The sequence below is a fragment of the Micropterus salmoides genome, unplaced genomic scaffold (assembly GCF_014851395.1).
Source record: "Micropterus salmoides isolate LMB-PRFRI ecotype aquatic unplaced genomic scaffold, ASM1485139v1 Ms_hic_scaffold_12, whole genome shotgun sequence".
Classification (NCBI taxonomy): Eukaryota; Metazoa; Chordata; class Actinopteri; order Centrarchiformes; family Centrarchidae; genus Micropterus; species Micropterus salmoides.
In genome coordinates, this window is record NW_024040263.1 from 26,069,015 (window position 1) to 26,087,091 (window position 18,077).

Genomic DNA, 18,077 nt, shown 5'->3' on the forward strand with positions numbered 1-18,077 from the left:
AAATAAACATCTGTATATTTAGTGTCCATCAAATACTACTTTTCTAAAGCTCAAACTGTTCTGTTTTTCTCACTCGAATTGCACTGTAAAGGTGTTGTAGTTATTGTGTCCACCCCCCTGTAGTACTGTTCTTCAGTAGCTCAAGAATAGTAAGACCTTTTATTATAACAGCTTCTAACAGTCACCTTAGAGCAGTAAATGCAGAGTCTTGTTCTGTTGACCTGTGGCTGTTGTCAGTCAAAAGCATCACCTCCGGCCCAGACTGGCTTTCTTGGAAACTCTTGGCCTATTTCTGTTTCTCTTGACTAGGGTTTTTCCAGCCTGAGGTGGTTATTTTGGTCAGATAAATACAATGTTGTTTTGGGAGCGGGGGTTGAAGAGCGAGGTGCAGATGAGATCACCTCTCAAGGCTCCTGAGCTGCAAAACAACAGGCAGCAAGACAAGACAAGAACTGCCTCGAACAGAAGCGGAAAATAAAGGCTTGAGAAATTATTGACATCCCATCCTGGATTCAGGTTGGCCTGAGGCGAGGATTCGAGCGACAACCTGTCCCACTGTCTCTAGGAAACATAGAGAGAATTGGAAACATTGAAAAAAAAATCTGTGAAGATATATTTGTGATCACAAGACATATTGCTTTGTGCAGCGGAAAAGGAAACGTGTTTAATGGCTGCTGGGTGTATTTTAAGACCTCCACCAAAGGACAGACCAGACACGTCTGTAGTCTGTTATATGATTTGTTTTGTTTGTGTGTGGATGTGAGGCCATGGGAAAAAGAAGCTAACAATTTAAGAGAGGTTATATACTACTGTAAATGTCATATTTGCCTGGTGAGAGTGTCTGTCTGTCTTACTGCCTCCCTGTCTGTCTGTCTGTTGTGTCTGTCTTTTGACAATGGGAATGACTTGTACCGCAGTTATCTTCTGATCAGTGGCTATGAGGGAGTGAGTGTGTGGGTGTTTGTTGCCATGTACACTCATGTCTCTGTGTGGGTGCGTGTGTGTGTGTGTGTGTGTGTGTGTGTGTGTGTGTGTGTGTGTGTGAAAGAGAGTTTATTGCCATGTGGTTGTCTGCGGTTCCAGCCAGGTGTGGTGGTAGTCGGACGGGCGTTTGCTTTGCTGCCAGGTACAACACCTGCATGAGCTGTCAGACAACAAGCGTGCAGTGTGTGCATGTGACTGTGTGCAGTACACTGGTTAAGTACACTTAACCAAGCACTGTACTCGGGTATTTTAAGGTACTTTACTTTCCATTCTGTGTTGCTCTGTACTTCTACTCCATACTACATTTCAGAAGGAAACATTGCACTTTTTATAACGCTATATTTAGATTAAGCCAATAAAATACTATGTATTTTAATTGTAGGCTTGTGACCCTATTATTAAAAATGCAATGTGTTGTCGGGGCCCTTTGTCACTTTTCAGGTTAGTCTAAAAGTCTGAGTCTAAAAAAAATGAATACAAATTTGTGTAGAAGAACATTTTGTCTTCTCTCCTACCCCGTGAATCATCTCATGATTTATAGGGGGGTTTGTCCCTCTTGGGAAACACTGGATTAAACTACCTAACTATCTAACAAAGTATTTAAAACTAACCACTTCTCCCCCAGCTACCACAGTACAATGCTAATTACGCATCAATGCATTCATATTAACAATATAATATTGTAATATCTGATAACATATTATTCTTGGAGATACTTTTTCTCATTTTACTTTTAATACTTAAAGTAAGTAATGATAATATTTCAGTGCATCGATACTTAGCAATAGTTTGGGGAAATAATGTCAAATCCACCTATTGTACCAACACCTCTTAAGTTCACTAATCAACACACTATATCTTGTTTGTTTAGTATAAACATTTTACTTTTCAAAGTTGTGGTTTTATGGGGGTGTTTCTTCGCTTGTCTTGTAATCACCAGCCAAGAGTGAATAGTCTGGAACAACATATTAAAAGGTAACTACGGTATTTTTCAACCTGGACATTATTTTTCCATGTTTTTGGGTCTGACTGGGGCGAGAATTTTTGAAATTGGTCCAGTATTGGCTGCAACATGATTCTTGCGGGCAATTGCACCCTGTCAAAATACGTCCACTAAAGTGCTTGTTTTTGTCGCTAACATGCTCAGATTGTTATTACAAGTGTCAAACAATGTTGTGTAAAGGATCCCTTTCAGAGAGAGACCTTTTTGTTCAACCAGAAACAGTTGCTATGGTCTATGGTCAAAGCCACCAGACTCCCTTGACAAAAACGGTATAGTCACAAGAGTGGTATCAGTCCTTTCATCTAAGTCTTGGCAGGAAACCAAATAAGTAAGATTATGAATGCAAGACAAGTATTTTTACATTGTTGTATTGGTACTTTTACTTTTGTAAAGAATCAGAGTAGGCCTACATCTTCCATCATTGAGTGTGGAAATGTGTTTGTGTTTGAGCGTTTGCAGGACAGACAGAGGCAAAGATTGCTCTGGTGTAATTCTAGGGTTAGAAGGTGTAGAGGGCCTCCCCTGCTATTCACATAGAATACCTGTATAATTATTTTACTTGTTTATTCTGATTATACACAGAGAAAAGCAGAAGACAAAACTTAAGTGCACACATGTTTGTAAGGTGTGTGTATATGTGTGTGTGTTTGTGTGTGTGTGTAAGCATCTGGAGCTCCTTAAAGAGTGTGTGGGCAGAGGGAGTTATGCAGTAAAATTAGGTCATCATCGCTGTTGATTTATGTGACACACGCTATTACTTACACTCCTGTGACTTCACCAATGCCTCAGCTGACAGCATGAATAATACATGTCCCCCCTGAAAGATGACATCCTCCACTTTCTCCTCCCTCATCTGCTATTTTATAAAGTTTACTTCATCATTACTGACCCATGTCAGCGTGTGTGTGTGTGTATGTGTGTGCTTCTGTGTCTACGTTTGGCCCAGTTGTATTTCCACATCGGCTTCTGCGCTGATAACCTGCCATCTTCCATCCAGCTCAACAAGTTCAGCCCTCACGTCGGTAGTTTATGAAATTGCACAACAGGAAGTGGAAAGGAGTGTGTGCGTGTTTCGGAGATGATACCACACCCCTTTAAATAAACAGTGATTGACATGTAGTGATTAATTTGCGTGTGATATGTTGTGTAACCGTTTAATTACCACAGGTGTCAAACTGACTCAGAAAAAAAAAATCCTTACAGTTTCATTTCAGTTAAGTCATGAGATAAAGTATTGATATATTCAGTGAAACTCCATTTTGGCTTTTTTTCTGAGACATGCAGTGATTTGCCTGTAGCGTTGAGAAACACAACTGTCCACCAGAGAGTAATAGTCATGGATGGGTGGCAGATCACGTCCCAGATGTGCTTTTGACAGCCAGGCTCAGACATTTTGCCCCTCAATAAGCTGCTAGCCGAACCGCAGGACGGCAACTTCCAAAGCGAGGTCACCGTGGTCAGAGCTGAACGGGCAAGAGCACAGGGGGCAGAGTGAAGGATAGAGGAAGAAGGGGGGTGGAGGAGGATGGGTTGTGGATGGGTGGGGGTGATGGGTTGGGGGACAGAGGACAGCCGTTACTGTCAGCCTCCATCAGGGAGCCCAGGGGTGACATGGGAGCAGGCAAGACAGAAGGAATAAAGGGAGGAGGAGGAGAGGTCAGGGCGGGGAGTTGGGCCTTAACTAGTCACCCCTCAGCCCTCTTGTTTGCTGTCCCACACCCCACACCATCTCCTCCCCTCCCCTCTCCATCTGTTCTCAGTGCAGATGTATAACCCTGCAGCTGCTAGATTTCTAAACATGTGCTTCTTTACAGGGCCTTGCCACTTGTTTGGCATGTTTACCCCTTTAACTAAGGATTATGGGCAGTCTACATTACATATGACTATTTGCCAAAACATATCATATAGAGCTGGAAAATTAAAGACAAAACAAAAACGTAGTAGCATGGATGTAGCCTAAAACTGAAGACTCTACCCTGCCTGTGTTTAAAAGTAGCAAAACTTTACCTACCAGCACCTTGCTTGGCAACTGCTCCCAATAGTTTAACTGGTTGTTTGTTGTAGCTTCATATTTACTGCACAGACACAAGAGTGGTATCTTCTCATCTACATCTTGGTCATAAGGAAATATATCATCTCATGGGTGCTTTAAGGACACATTCAGAGTTATTTTAGGCACACACTTATCGAGACAACAAAACAAGTCTTTGTACAGTCGTCCATCTTGATAACATTACACAGCTCATTAAAAGTTGAACAGAGTGGTGTTTATATTTTAATCTAAACTCAGCAATAAAACTATTTCCCCAAATGTCAAATTATTCCTTTAATTTGTAACTGATGTGCAGATTTTGATTTCACTTCATTTCTGTACAGTTAAAATGTGGTGTCATAGTGAACATTAATTTGTTTTTTATTGTCATAACTACATTCTAGTTACATCAACTTTTGGAAAACTGTCTCTCCCCTTGTTATGTTGTTTATTTATATAGTAATTTATAATGTTGTGCACATGTAATTTAAGTGCCAGTCCACATTGACAAGTATTTTTTATAATTGTCCAACCAGAAGAACTCATGAGATTACTAAAAGGTGTTGCCCTTAAATCATGATATGATGAGCAACTAAACATGAAATGGACTTTGTCTTTAATCTTATCTAAATCCCAAGTTTTTCTTAAGGGAGAACAATCAACTTGTTTCTACAGCTGGTGGTAATGTACCTGAACCTAACTGTGCACACACAGATATTTGACTTGTGTAAATCCTGCCTTACGTTAGTTGTTGTTGATTTCCAGACAGTGGTTATAAATTCAATGCTCTTAAATCTCTAAGGTTCATCTTTAAAATGTACCACAGAGGAAGAATTTATTAGAAGAAAAATTCCTTCCGCCTTATATAGTATTGTGAATAACAGTCAGCATTAACGTAGTGAATTTTGGATTAATAGAAAAAACACCTTTAATGTGAGAATTGATCTTTATGTCACAAGAAAATTACCCTTTTTAAATTCTAGTTTGCGCACAGTGTGGTAGAAATCCCGCCCATCCCTAAAGTCTGCTCCACCTTACCCTCAGAAATAATAACATCTTCAGGTTGACTTAGATAATAATCTGCAGTCTGTCTGTGGGGACGTCGTCTGCCCAGTTTTCGGAGACTAGAGAGAAAAACATGTTTTGCTGCTGCTGGACACTACTGAGGGCTGCAGCCCAGACATAAACAGTAGTGTGGCTGGGCAAAGGAAGCTGAGAGGCTGGTGCTGCAGGTGGCAGCTGGCACTGAAACAGACAGTGGCCAACATGTCTGCTGCGCTGTGACACTCAGGTGTAAACACTCACTTTATAACGCAGAGAAAACAGAGACACCAGCTTTTATGTTACAAATCAGAACTCAAGGAGTGCTTCTACAATGAGCACACTGTGTGTAGGGGTTCTCAAGCCTTTTCATATCAAAGATTCTTCACCTCCACCCCCAGCTCACCCCCTGCCAAATAAAATATCTCCGCATTAGACCATGGACCCCCTTTAATTCGATTTTTAAAATCTATCCTTTGGAACCACATCTGAGACGACTATTGTTGTTAAATATAACTTGGTTCAGAATTATATAACTGCGAGTTAATGCCAGCAGAGTGTAGAGCAAAACCTATGAACAGAATAGGCCTTACATCTTGTGCTGATGATTAGGGAATAAAACATTTACTTACCGTGGCAACTGCGGCAGAATATGATTGTTACTGTGGAGAAACAGAAAATACTTGTAAATGTGCACACAGATATCTGAAATGTCGTACATCACGTTGAACTAACTGAGTTTCTGTGACTATTCTGTGAGTGAGGGGACAATTAAAGGGGGAAAAAAAAGAAAATTTCAAGTTCAGTATTTTGGAAATATGTTTATTTGCTTTCTTGCATAGAAAGATCAATACCACTGTCATATATCTGTTCATTCAATACTGAAACTGGAGACGGGAGACGCTTAGTATAGCCTAGCATAAAGACTAGAATAGAAACAGCTGGCTCTGTCTGAAGGTAAAATGTGCATAGTCTTGGTAGCTTGGTAATAATAATCATATATATAACATAAAATGGGTGGCACGGTGGTGCGGTGGTTAGCACTGTCGCCTCACAGCAAGAAGGTTGTGGGTTCAAACCCCGGTTGCCCAGGCCTGTTTCATGTTCTCCCCATGTCTGCATGGGTTCTCTCCAGGTACTCCAGCTTCATCCCACCATCCAAAGAGGTTAATTGGCGACCCTAAATTGTCCTTAGGCGTGAGCGTGAGTGGTTGTTCGTCTATGTGTGGCCCTGCGATGGACTGGCGACCTGTCCAGGGTGTACCCCGCCTTGCGCCCAATGTCAGCTGGGATTGGCTCCAGCCCCCCCGCAACCCTGTATGCTGGATAAGCGGTTGACAATGGATAACATAAAATGGTATAACATTCTGCTTTGAGTACTTTTACTTGTAACAGAGTATATCTACAGTGAGCTATTAGTACTTTTACTTACGTAAAGGATCTGAATACTTCTTCCACCACTGATGTTGAAAGATGAAAAAAGACAATAAAAATAAAAAAGTTATCTACTGGGTACTTTAAACACAAACATATGATCATTTAGACACACACACAGTCTTTTATATTCCCATCTATCTTGATAACATTACACTGTCAGACAGACCATTAACAAACAGTTGATTCATTCTGGGTCAGACAATACTGATAAAGTGGTCTTGTTTAAACAAAGTCAGTACAACAGACAGCCAAAAGGGTACTTTATGTGTGTGTGACAGAGAGGGAGAACCAGCTTGTAACAGCTGATAGACAGACACACACATATACACACACACATACACACACACACACAAACGACCGGAGAGAACCAGACAGACAGGTCCTTATGCACAGAGTGTACTACTTCATGAGGCAGGGTGTGAAAGACAGGGAGTGCCTGAAACACACACACACACACGCACACACACCAGACAAAAACAAATGTGACAAGTACAGGGTTAGAATTGGTACAATAAACACTGAGTGGAGTCATGTGTGTTTGCTCAGTTGAAAGAGCATGTTAGATCCTGTTTTTCCATAATGTTCCCTAAATAGTATGTATTTTTCCAACAAATAAATCAAAACAAATATTGTTGCAGTTAAATTGATGACTTGTTTATATGTGTGAGTGTATGTATGTACTGGCATAAGCGTGGGTGTGTTTATCTTTTTCATGGGTGTAGATGTTTCTGTCCTTTTTTGGATACGCCAGCTATATGTTGTGTCATTGTATTCAACAGAGATGTACACTATTTAAATTGTATTTTCATGTTGTTTGCCTTATTTTTAAGGACTTTGAACTTTTTGGCCATCCAGTGTTGGTTTCTATTTTTAACAATACAACCCTTGTTCATTTTCCGGTGATCAACTCCTACATGAGGACACATCATATATGTCATGGATAAAACATGTATGGCTCTTTTCTAGTACATTTACAGATGATTGAGATTCTGTTAAACCACACCTACTTTTCAAACTTTATTTGAATGTAGCGGATTGACAGCAATTGACAGCGTATTCTCTGTATAGCTACTATCCATCAGTATTTATTATCTGTTTGGCTTGACATCACGCTGACATAATGTGACTAAAGAGAAATTCTGGTTTCATACAGCTTCGTTGTATTTTCATTGTTTGGCCCACTGTAAAATAATCTACTCATTAAGTTAATCGCTAAGGTTTCGGTGGCAGACAGACAAACAGTAAACTTATTACCCACACTGAGTGCTGTAATCTGTAATCTGTAATCACAGTTTAATGTAACTTCCTGGTTCAACTTTGCTCTACTGTACTTAGTAGATAGTAGTAGATTTACACACACACACACACACAGTTTCACTGTGCACTGAAAGGTTTTACTGATCATGGGTGTTCTCAGTTTTCAGTTTTACCTAAAAATTAAAGTGGTTTAGATGATCTTGCTAAATGTTTGCCGTGTTTACAGCTAGTCTAGCTGCTCGTGTTTCTTTCCTCTTTGGACTTGGACCTCAGCAGTTACTTTTGTGAATTATCGTAACTGATAAAAATTATGGTCACGAATGCCTATTCTAAAAATCTACTGCTTCAAGAAGTTTGATCCGTGTGATGCGCTGATGCGAGGAAACTGATTGTGATGAAGCAGAAATCTCAGACTGTAGTTCAGAAACTGCAGCAGTAGGTGGAAGCTTTTGCAAGAGATGTTCAGGCCTTGCTAGCTAACAGGAATCTACAGTGCTTTGTGCATCTGTTGTGGCCTTGTGATCTCTTTCATAACAGAGTTAACATTCGCAGGTTTCAGATGAAGCCGATTCCAAGAAACTTGACGATGAAAGTTTCTTTTCTTCCCACATTTCTGTTTCTCTGTTTCCTTTCTTTTACTTTTTTCCGTTTCAGGAGTACATGTCTTTTCCACAAAACCTCACAAACTAAAAGTACACAGCAGCAAATACATACAAGTGAGATGCGCACACTTGCAAATATACGTTCATTTGTGAGGAACTGCAGAGTAGATGTGAGTCTTAAATCAGTTTTGGTAAGCCTGCCTGCTGACCTCAGTGCTCCTGGTTCCAGAGAAAACGCACACAAACACAGTTCTTTGAAATCCTCCCCCACACTTGTGTTTTCACACTTAATGACAAAAACATAAACCGCATTTCCCCTGCAGCCAGCGCAAAGACTGGAATGGGTTGACCTTTGTAAAAACTGACTCTGGGAGACAGGAAATGCAGAGCCCCGGTAAACAACTAGCCACAAGTGGCCATATATTTTCTCTGTTGCTTGATCTTGCATGATATGCTGATACTGCTGGCTTTTGATGCTGGTCAAGTGATAATTAGGGGAACTACAGTATTTCTGGGTCACTGAAACTGGTAATGACTCAGTTAAACAGACAAACAAACAGGCATGCTAACTTGTGGATCTTTGTGGAAACATCAGAGCGTGATATGGCGCAACTGGTATTTTCTTTTTAACACCATAATTGCATTTTTATTGCTTTATCCATGTCATGATTTCTATGCTAGTTCTGAGATACCCAACTTTATGTACTAAATTTCAAAGTATGCCATAACTATTGTCAAGCTAATTGCATTGTGTTTTGGTGATTACATACTAATCCCCAGCCCAGTGAATAATTGTCCGACAGTGAATGTGCCCGAGTCAGCAGGATGGCATCTTTGACTGTGGCGAGGAGCCAGAGCACTTAAGCCCGCAGCACCTCTCCATATTGTTCTGTCTGCCACACAACAAAACCAGGGCCTCTGCTGTAAAATACAGCCAAGAGCCGCACTGAGCTACTGACAGACGAGGCAGGTCAGGGGGCTGTTGGTGTGCAAGCCGGACAGTCACACAAACATTTCTTTGGTTGTATTTGGGTTGAATTAATCGTGTTGCGTTATATCTGGAATAATGACCAGCAACGAGGAGGCCAGACCCTTTGATACTATGACGACAGCTGCACCAATGGTGAGTTGGTTTCTGTCCAAACTCTTTAACTTACCTAAAGTACTTTTTGTATTGTGTTGGGCATTTCATCACATTGTGTGTGTGATTTGGTAAAAGTTCAAATGTGACTGGACACACAGGGTGATAATACAAGGTCCAGACAGGAACAAGAGGAGCAACTGATCCTGACAGCCTGGCAAAGCATGGTGAGTACATGAGAGAACGGTGGATACTACACAGAGCTTCACGTTTGATCCCTCACTGGCTTCTCAAAACCAAGCCACTTACAGGGATTGAGCCCCGGTCTTGTTTTACCTATGCACTCCTTGCAGTGATATTTTGTTTTCAAATGTTATTTGTTTACAAATTTAATTTGTAGGGCTGATATTTGTAGGATGAACTAATAATTACAAAGTGTTAGACACTTTGTAATTATTAGTTTATGCTGGCATGGTAATAGTAATAGTGCATCTCATTATTAGTGATAGTAGGTGTCAGTCCAGTCTGGTAAACATGCCTAAATTTTAGTATTAATGTGTTTCCACTAACAGATGACGGTTGTTTTTGCCTCTTGCAGTCCTCAGCTCTGCAGAAGCATACTCTGTTTAAGGACTCCAGAAATCCAGGCCCAGCTCAGTCTTTCCTGTCCAAGCAGAGGCAATCCACCCAGGCCAGGAGGGCACTTTTCCCCCGGCTGCAGCCCAGGTAGGAGCCTCCATCTTCAGGCAGAAATGGAGGAGCGCAGCCCACTCATGGGCAGGATGGAAATCAAGATTGTGTAATATTTTTTTTCTTTCATAGTGTGAGGTCTTCACAGTCTATGCTCTATTTGGTTTGCTGCTTTCACCCCCTGCTGGTCAAAGTTAGTACTGGAGTGATATGTAAAAACTAAATAATCAATGTCATAGATTACACTGCTTTTATCTATCTATATTATAACTAATTGTGTGCTTGTCAATAATCACCAGGTTGTCTGCTGCATTCTTCATTGTATAATATCTATGCATTTATTTTTGCAGGTAAGATACAATATCCATTAGAAATAATGCAAAACAATGACTATTAATTTTGTCATTAATGTAAAACTGCTGTGTTTTTTCATTCAATATATGTTTAAATTAAGTTTTTGAAAATTTAAAAGATAATTACAGGAATATTTTATTAATCAAAAGAAAATAAAGTGAACAAAGAAAAGTCACCCATTTTGTCTTAATATCAGGATCATTTTCTGACCAGGCTTTGGTTAATGCTACTAGTACAGACTTCAGTAGTAACAGGCAATCGATTTATAATGTGCAGATAACTGGAAACCCAGAAATTATTTTTCTTTAAACACACACTCTTTGAGCAACAATTGGTTTCAGTTTCACCTCTTCAGTAAACAGTTGCTTTGCCATGTTTAGCCTAGCTGAGCACAAAGACTGAAAGAAGGGGGAAACATCTAACTCTGCCATTATTGCCTCGCAGCAACTCCAAAGCTCTCTCATTATGTAGTATTTTCTGTATTTAACAAACATAACAATAAAACCCCACTGGCACTGAGCAGCTTAATTACTAAGAAGCTAGCCAATTAGTAAGCTAGCTTATGACACCTCCAAAGTCCTGCCCCTTGATGAAACTTTAGACTTTACCAACTCTAAATCACACCCTGGTGACTCTTGGGTGCACTGCTAGCAGCTAAGACACAATATGTAACGTTAACTTTTGGAGTCGTTTACGCCTTTTTTGATGCAGGCAATCTCCCCTGCCTCCAGTCACTGTGCTAAGCTAGGCTAAACATGATGAAACTTGTTTAGCCTAGCTTAGCATAAACATGTAATGTCTGTATTTAAATACACAGAGTATTACACAATAACAATACTATTGTATTGTATTACAGAATACACAGAGATGAAACCGATATATTAGTTATGCCTATAGTGTAGGCCTACCTAAATTCATCAGTGAGGTGAGAGGATATTTTTGAAATATAGGGAGCTATAAATAATATACGGAAATATAGGGAGCTATAAAATCTGGGAGTACAAGTTAAAAAATGTTTAATTTCTTTGCTTTTTTAATTTCCAAAAGCAGGTCAATCCAAAAGTGCTGCAGATTCAAAGTAAAAGTGGAAGCTCAGTTCCATCTATGACTAATATCACTCGTGAAAATGTGCACTGAATTGAGCATTATGGTTTCATACAGTCAAAAGGACATGGGAACATCACAACCTATTGTCCACCTAAGACCCAGTGAGCTCTGAACCCATGCTCACACTCCGAAAACGCTGAGGTTCGTCGTACGACGGCACAGTGAGGAAGGACATTTTGTTTCCACCTAGGGGAGGTTTAGGAATGGCAGGCACAGCTCGATTTTGGTTAATAGCTGGCTGGGAGCTGCAGTGCTCCAGACTGGCATTGGTAGCCGGCTGAAAGAGAAAGGCAGAGGGGTGACGGGAGGTGATGGAAATGGCGGAGGCTGGTCGAGTGAACGTTTCTCTTGAGGACTGGGGGGGAGGAGGAAGCAGTGACAATGGAGCTTGGTGCTCCCGGCTTTCTGTTTTCCATCTTTCCTCCTTCATCTGCCATTCTTCATCATTCTTCCCCTCCACTCCACTCATCTCCTCCTTCTCATTAATGGCAGGGTGCCCTCCTCGCCTCTCCTGCTCCGCCCCAAAGTGGACCTCCAGCAGAGGTGTTCTGGCGCTCTTCTCCTCCCTGAAACTGCACACGGTGCTCTGGGTTTCCTGCCCCAGCCCTGATGGCAGAGACCCACCTTTACCTATTTTACAACTTTCATTGTCATCATCATCATCGCTGGTGCATTGGTCAATGCTGGGGGAGTGACGTAGCCTCTGCAGTTGTGCTGAGGTACGGCGAAGAGCACCTCCCATGAGGCCACTAGGGGAGGGGGCCGCGTTGAGTAGGCGGTTGAAAAGGGCCATGTTGGGGTGACGAATGCCGGACTCCTCCAGATTTTCAGCAATGTCCTCCAGAGGCTGGAAGTGCATTTCCTCTTTAGGGATCCTATCAAAAGATGTTGGTAATTTAGATTTAATTTCCCTGAAAATACCACACCTTACAGTCAGTATCAGAATACCTTTGCTTTTAGTTTCCCACCTAGCAGGGGGATTCAAACTGAAAGTGTCACAGTCACAAGTTGAGCACACGTAGAATAAGAAGGTAAAACCCAGACACTCACGCCATGTCGAAAGTAGACCCTTGGAAGGAAGGTTTGCGGAGGACAAAGAGAGTGGCAGCGGTGTACGGGGGTCTAGGGTTGGAGTCATTCCAGTAGCGATCTCTCTCCATCATCGGCAGATCTCCATACATCTCGTCTACCGCCATCATGGACACCTGCAGAGCAAAATACAGACACACACACAGATCAAGTATTCACAGTAAAGGGCAAGTCCCATTACAGGCTTATTAGAGTTATACTGTACTAAAGACAGTTAAAATGGAAAACCAAGTTTGAGCAGGATCTAGTAATATGGCCTCTGATTTCCCATGTGGGATTGCAAACAGATATGTTTTAGATAAGTGCTTTTCAACACATTCTAACAAAGAAATTGAGAGTGTATATTATAACAGAATACTTAGAGTAAGGTGTAACAAAGGAAAAAAAAAATGAAAGAAAATAGACAGCATTAAAATCAAGAAACCTGGAAATTTCTGTCTATCAGCCAGTTGGTCTCAAAGTCATCATCATCTTCTCCAAAAGGGTTTATCAGCTGCTCTGCAACCTTCAGGATATAGCAGGGAATGTAACAAGTTTACTAAATCAATCATTAATACTGTTTTATCTTTATATTTTGCTCAGGTATCAAAACATATGATATGTGACCCTCTTTCTGACCTTAAGCCACCCAGCATAAAAGAAGAACTGTAGCAGGGTGAAGATGGGCACATAGAGGTCAAGGTCATGACCTGGATAGCCTTGATTGGGGTCCAGGAACTGGCGACCAATTAGACACACCAGGAAAAAACTGTAAACTGCCAAAGTCACCACCTGTGGGAAACACAGAGGTAATTTGTCACATGCTGCAAACAAGTAGACAAAGTTGTACTGCACAAACTCACACAATATTTTGTGCAGACAGCAAGTATCTTTGATCTAAATGAGATTGGCTTACTGTTTCAAGATGAGAACAACATTCGTGCATTGTATTTAAAAAAATGATTGATAAAATATCATATAGATAAACAAACCATATTTATATGGTATGATTCGTAAAATGGATAGTTATTTAATGGAGATAAGTTTCAGTTTGAACTTTTAACAGTTAAAAATAGCAGCTCTAGCCATACACCTTTCTCAGACTCAACACAAGTGCAGCAAATAACCTTAATAAGGGTCTTTCACTTAGGTGTGGAACAATTAAATTAATCGTTAGTGTCATTAGTTACGCATATGTCACATGCTGCTAGGACAAGTCATAAGCCTTCTGTGAAAAAGTCCTATAAAAGTGAAAGTCACATTAATAGAGTTGATCTGTTAGACATTAATACGAAACGACTACCAAAGTTGACTGAATCCAGAAATAGATCTATTTATTTTTCTTATGGACAATGTGAGTTAATTGGCCATTCTTGGCAGGGGATGAAATTCATTTTGAATGACATTTTGATTTGCTATAGTGGGAACTAAATACCTTTAAAATAAAATAACACTTTAGGACCAATGCGGAAAACTGACAAAACGTTAGACAAAAGCCTCAAGAAAAAACAAAACATGAAACATCTTGAGTGTAACGTTGCATGAAAACCAGAGTTCAATTAAATATACGAGTGTGATCGAATAAAGTGCACTTAGCAGTATATAAATCCTGCACCATTCCCCAGCAGCAGAGCACTTACCTGAGTGTAGACTAGGGGAACACTGATCATGTCGTAATGAAACAGCATGCTGCACTTCCCTCTGAACGCATTCAGCTCCTGTTCAAATAGAGAGACTAGCTGAGGTCACTTTCCAGCATTTATCCTGACTCTTGTGTCTCCACGTCTGTGCAAATTTACATCTCAAACTGAGTCACAACTCACAACTCACAACACAAAAACTGTAATTGCACATCATCTGCGGGGCTGTGTAGTGGTGTGTGTGTGTGTGTGTGTGTGTGTGTGTGTGTATAATGCTGCACCTCCAGCAGCAGTTTGAGTGTGTGATCGTCTTTAATCCTGCCCTCGCAGCGGGCCACAGCCGCCAGGTTGGTGAACCAAACGCAGGGGATCCAGTATTTGTTATAAGGAGAGTGGAGACCCTCGAACTTCTTCCGTTCCTCTCTTGACATGAATCCTGCACAGACAGCAGACTAAAACGTCATACCTCAGATTCCTTTATTACTAATGTAAAATTCGGCTCACAGAAGGGCAGGAATGAGGGATCAGTATTCTGTATGATTCAGCCTGTGGTTGCCTGAACTTTTCTGGTTTGCATGTAAGTCATTACATAGTGAGTGAGAAATAATTCACCATGTCAAGATAAGACACTCGGTCAGTCAGAAAATAGCTTGTTAAAATATATTATTACTGACAATTGTTCACAACTCTTAAAAACAATGTCACAGGGTAAATCAAGCGTTGATGCCGCCAGAAGTTGCATCAAAGTTAATTTGGAGAACAGTGAACAGAGAACTAGAGAGGATTGCTACACCAGTGTCTCATGATCTTGTAACGGAAGTATGATAAATGTTTTTTTTTATCACCAGGGAATTTCAGGATGTGCCTGTCCTTGTGATTTCTCCTGCTCTCGCTGGTGTAGAGAATGTACGGGAGAGAAAACAACAAACTCTCATGATGTGAGTGTGTCACTGATCACATTATCCCATCTACAATACTGCCTGTGACTTCCTGAACACAGCCTGACAAAAGTTAGCCCGACATATATAACAAAATTATAATTAGTGAGAGGTGCACTGGCTAAAAATAATGGTTGTACTGTGCAACAATGTTGCAAACAACAAAGTGCATTTTTCACTATTTATTTCAAGTTTTATTCATTTAAAACTTCCTTTCTACAATTGTTTACGCTCCTAATACTTGACTCAAATCATGCTGGGTGATGGCTGAGGATGGACCCCACCACCCTCATCCCCACTCCTGTCCAAACACGTACTCACCAGCCTCCACCACGTGGTCCATGGTGGGGAAACGTTTAAATACGGCTGTGCTGACGGAGCGGAGGATGAGCAGGGCCGACAGACTGGCATAACGCATCATGGTTCGTCTCAGCAGGCGGCCCCGCTCGTCGCTCCCCTGGAGGCCCCCTGACAGGACGCACATGAGCCTGTCAGGGAGCGGGATGCTTGTGTACTGGCTCCACCACCGATTCACCACCAGGGTCACATAAAAGCCTGTAAACAGCGGTAGAGATGGAGACACAGATCAGACCTGAACTTATTTTTTCTAACAAGTGTCCTTTGAGTTTCCCTAGTGGAGTCCAGAAACCAGCAGGTCACCTTAACTGTGGCCTCAGGGGCCCCCAGCAAAATGGTTTCATGGTCATTTCTGCTATGGAGCCCAACTGATACTTTAGAGAGCCAATTTTGTCAGACAACCTTGACTTATCCTACTGTAAACGAAAGCTTTAGCAAGTACTTTAGCTGGGTTATGTGCATTAAGGAGTAAAGAAATAAATGAAGGAAAAAAGACCAAATTAATAAACTTACAGTACATCATGTAGAGAAGAGTCTTTTGAGTGATCCTTGCTAAAATGCATATTAATAGTAAAGTTGCCCAGTATATTTCAACTGAAATATTTTGCTCACCCCAAAAATCAGTACTGGCATGAATCAGAATTAAATCAGAATGTTACCATTCCCTCCACCACCTACAGTAGATATATTTATATTTCTAATGCATTAATGGTCATGTATATGTGCCCCTAAGCTATAAACCTAGAAATAGAGCATGTCCTTGACATTGAAACCTATAAGAAGTTGTAATGTAAATTTGTGGCTGCTCTCTTGTGTTATTCTGCAGATCATACAAATTTATAGTCCCAAAATCAAAGATGCAAACATCACAGTAAACAAAATCCTGGGACACACTATTGCATGAATTCTGTCCTCTCTACTCATCTCCAAAAGTTGACATGAACATCATTAGCGCTGCTTACCCAGTACAAATGACATAGGGATGAGACTGGCGTAGTGGTTGCAGTAAATGGCCAGCTTTTCAAAATACCTCTTCTGGTCATCATACAGGAAAAACCTAAAAGGGTAAAAGTGATAGACTAGTGAATCAAAGCGCTGATGCGCACGTGTTAGCAGCCAGTGTGTCCTAAAGCTGTCTTTTAATGTCTTACCTGTAAGTGATGCTGATGGCGGTATACATGGCAAAGAAAGCCAGGAACTCTTTATATAAAACCTTGTAGATGCTGCCTTTCCAGGCCAAAAGCAGCTTGGAGAAGCCACAGAAACGGGCATTTGCAACTCTGGCCGTGTAGGTGACCGTCATTGGTGACAGCCAGAGTACAGGTCCTCGATTAAAGAGCTGTATGACAGAAACAATCACATTTGTAATTAATGTACACCTGCAGCGCGAACAAACGTGCTCATGTAACATGTTCAGGTGGGTCAGAAGCCATGGAAATGACAAAATTGTTCACCTAAGAATCTAAATAAGTCTCTGTGGTCGTTTTAAACTTAATTTCATTCACAGATAAGTGAATTTTCATTACCTTTATCGAATTAAACTTAATCACCTCTTAAGTTGTTTCTAAGGTATTTTATCTTTAAATAATATCTCCTTACCTTTTGTGGTGTTTTTTTCTTAATGAAGTTGCTCAGCGCATCTCTGTGCGTAATTGGCACCACTGGAGAGGTGAATTCATATTTTCTCTTAACAGTATAGTCTTCGCTGCGCTGCTCCCTGTGCTTGCCAGTGGTGTTTTTTTCAGTGAGCTCATAACCCTGATATCCCCTGGCGTCTGCTCGGTTAAGGAGGCTCGGTCGGCTGCATGGCAGTAATCCTCGGAGCCTCCTCGGTGCGTGGAGTGGTCAGTGCGCCCCGGGGTAAATCCCCAAAACGAGGAGGAGGAGCTCGTTAGCGCGGCCCCCGACCGGGAGAGCGCGGCTCGGTGATGGACCACAAGCGACAGGCCGCAGCGCCGGGGCACCAGGAGCGCACAGGACCGTCCAGTACAGTGGTTAGTTATGAAACAGGAGCAATAGAGGATGGCAAACTTTCGTGTTAAGTGATGAATGACAACCAATTTTCCCGGTTACGGGTTTATAATTATAGCCTACGTGTTACGGCTTATTAGCAAATATATATAGGCTATATAGGCCTGCTTATTTCCTGCAACAGGCCTATGGACAGAAGCGTTTTGTGTCATGTGGTCTCATTAATCCTTTCAAACATCTTCTTATTCTTGGAACAAGAAAAAAAAATCCCAGTGGGGTGGAATAATCCCACCAGAACATATTTTTTCAGACTAAACTTGACTTGTTGGATATTTTAAACAGTAACACTGGCTGTGCCTGTGATGCTCCTGCAGTGGTGGAATATAAGGAAGCCTGAAGCACAATTTTGGGGTACTGTACTTGATTGTTTTATTTTTTTGCTTCTTTATAGTACTATACATTTACTTCTCTACATTTCAGAGGTCATTGTACTTTTTATTTCACAAAATGTATTT

The 18,077-nt window shown here is 41.1% G+C and overlaps 2 protein-coding genes and 1 long non-coding RNA gene across 3 annotated transcripts; 1 reads left to right on the plus strand and 2 right to left on the minus strand.

Annotated features, from left to right (window-relative positions):
- Positions 1 to 3,127: 3,127 nt before the first annotated feature.
- On the minus strand, positions 3,128 to 6,182 carry LOC119899645. The gene is made up of 2 exons (XR_005443884.1): positions 3,999 to 6,182; positions 3,128 to 3,450 (listed from the first exon to the last, which is right to left on the minus strand). It is a non-coding gene; the product is annotated as an uncharacterized LOC119899645 (long non-coding RNA).
- A 2,598-nt stretch (positions 6,183 to 8,780) lies between these two features.
- LOC119899648 (protein Hook homolog 2-like) lies at positions 8,781 to 10,469 on the plus strand. Its single transcript, XM_038714284.1, has 3 exons — positions 8,781 to 9,479; positions 9,599 to 9,664; positions 10,036 to 10,469. The coding sequence occupies exons 1-3, from the start codon at positions 9,423 to 9,425 to the stop codon at positions 10,165 to 10,167; spliced, it is 255 nt and encodes an 84-aa protein (XP_038570212.1). The 5' UTR covers positions 8,781 to 9,422; the 3' UTR covers positions 10,168 to 10,469.
- A 75-nt stretch (positions 10,470 to 10,544) lies between these two features.
- On the minus strand, positions 10,545 to 17,771 carry LOC119899646 (bestrophin-2-like). Its single transcript, XM_038714282.1, has 10 exons — positions 17,191 to 17,771; positions 16,743 to 16,930; positions 16,554 to 16,648; positions 15,556 to 15,789; positions 14,578 to 14,732; positions 14,297 to 14,374; positions 13,296 to 13,448; positions 13,102 to 13,182; positions 12,639 to 12,793; positions 10,545 to 12,463 (listed from the first exon to the last, which is right to left on the minus strand). Exons 2-10 carry the CDS (start codon positions 16,892 to 16,894, stop codon positions 11,680 to 11,682), a joined length of 1,887 nt encoding a protein of 628 aa, XP_038570210.1. The 5' UTR covers positions 16,895 to 16,930; positions 17,191 to 17,771; the 3' UTR covers positions 10,545 to 11,679.
- Between the last annotated feature and the right edge of the window lie 306 nt (positions 17,772 to 18,077).

Coding starts and splice junctions, on each gene's coding strand:
- LOC119899648 (XM_038714284.1), top strand. CDS start 9,423: ATGACCAGCAACGAGGAGGCCAGACCCTTTGATACTATGACGACAGCT. Junction 9,480..9,598: donor TGACGACAGCTGCACCAATG/GTGAGTTGGTTT, acceptor CTGGACACACAG/GGTGATAATACAAGGTCCAG. Junction 9,665..10,035: donor TGACAGCCTGGCAAAGCATG/GTGAGTACATGA, acceptor TGCCTCTTGCAG/TCCTCAGCTCTGCAGAAGCA.
- LOC119899646 (XM_038714282.1), bottom strand. CDS start 16,894: ATGACGGTCACCTACACGGCCAGAGTTGCAAATGCCCGTTTCTGTGGC. Junction 15,790..16,553: donor CCCTATGTCATTTGTACTGG/GTAAGCAGCGCT, acceptor CGCTGTTTACAG/GCTTTTATGTGACCCTGGTG. Junction 12,794..13,101: donor TGATAGACAGAAATTTCCAG/GTTTCTTGATTT, acceptor TTTGCTCTGCAG/GTGTCCATGATGGCGGTAGA.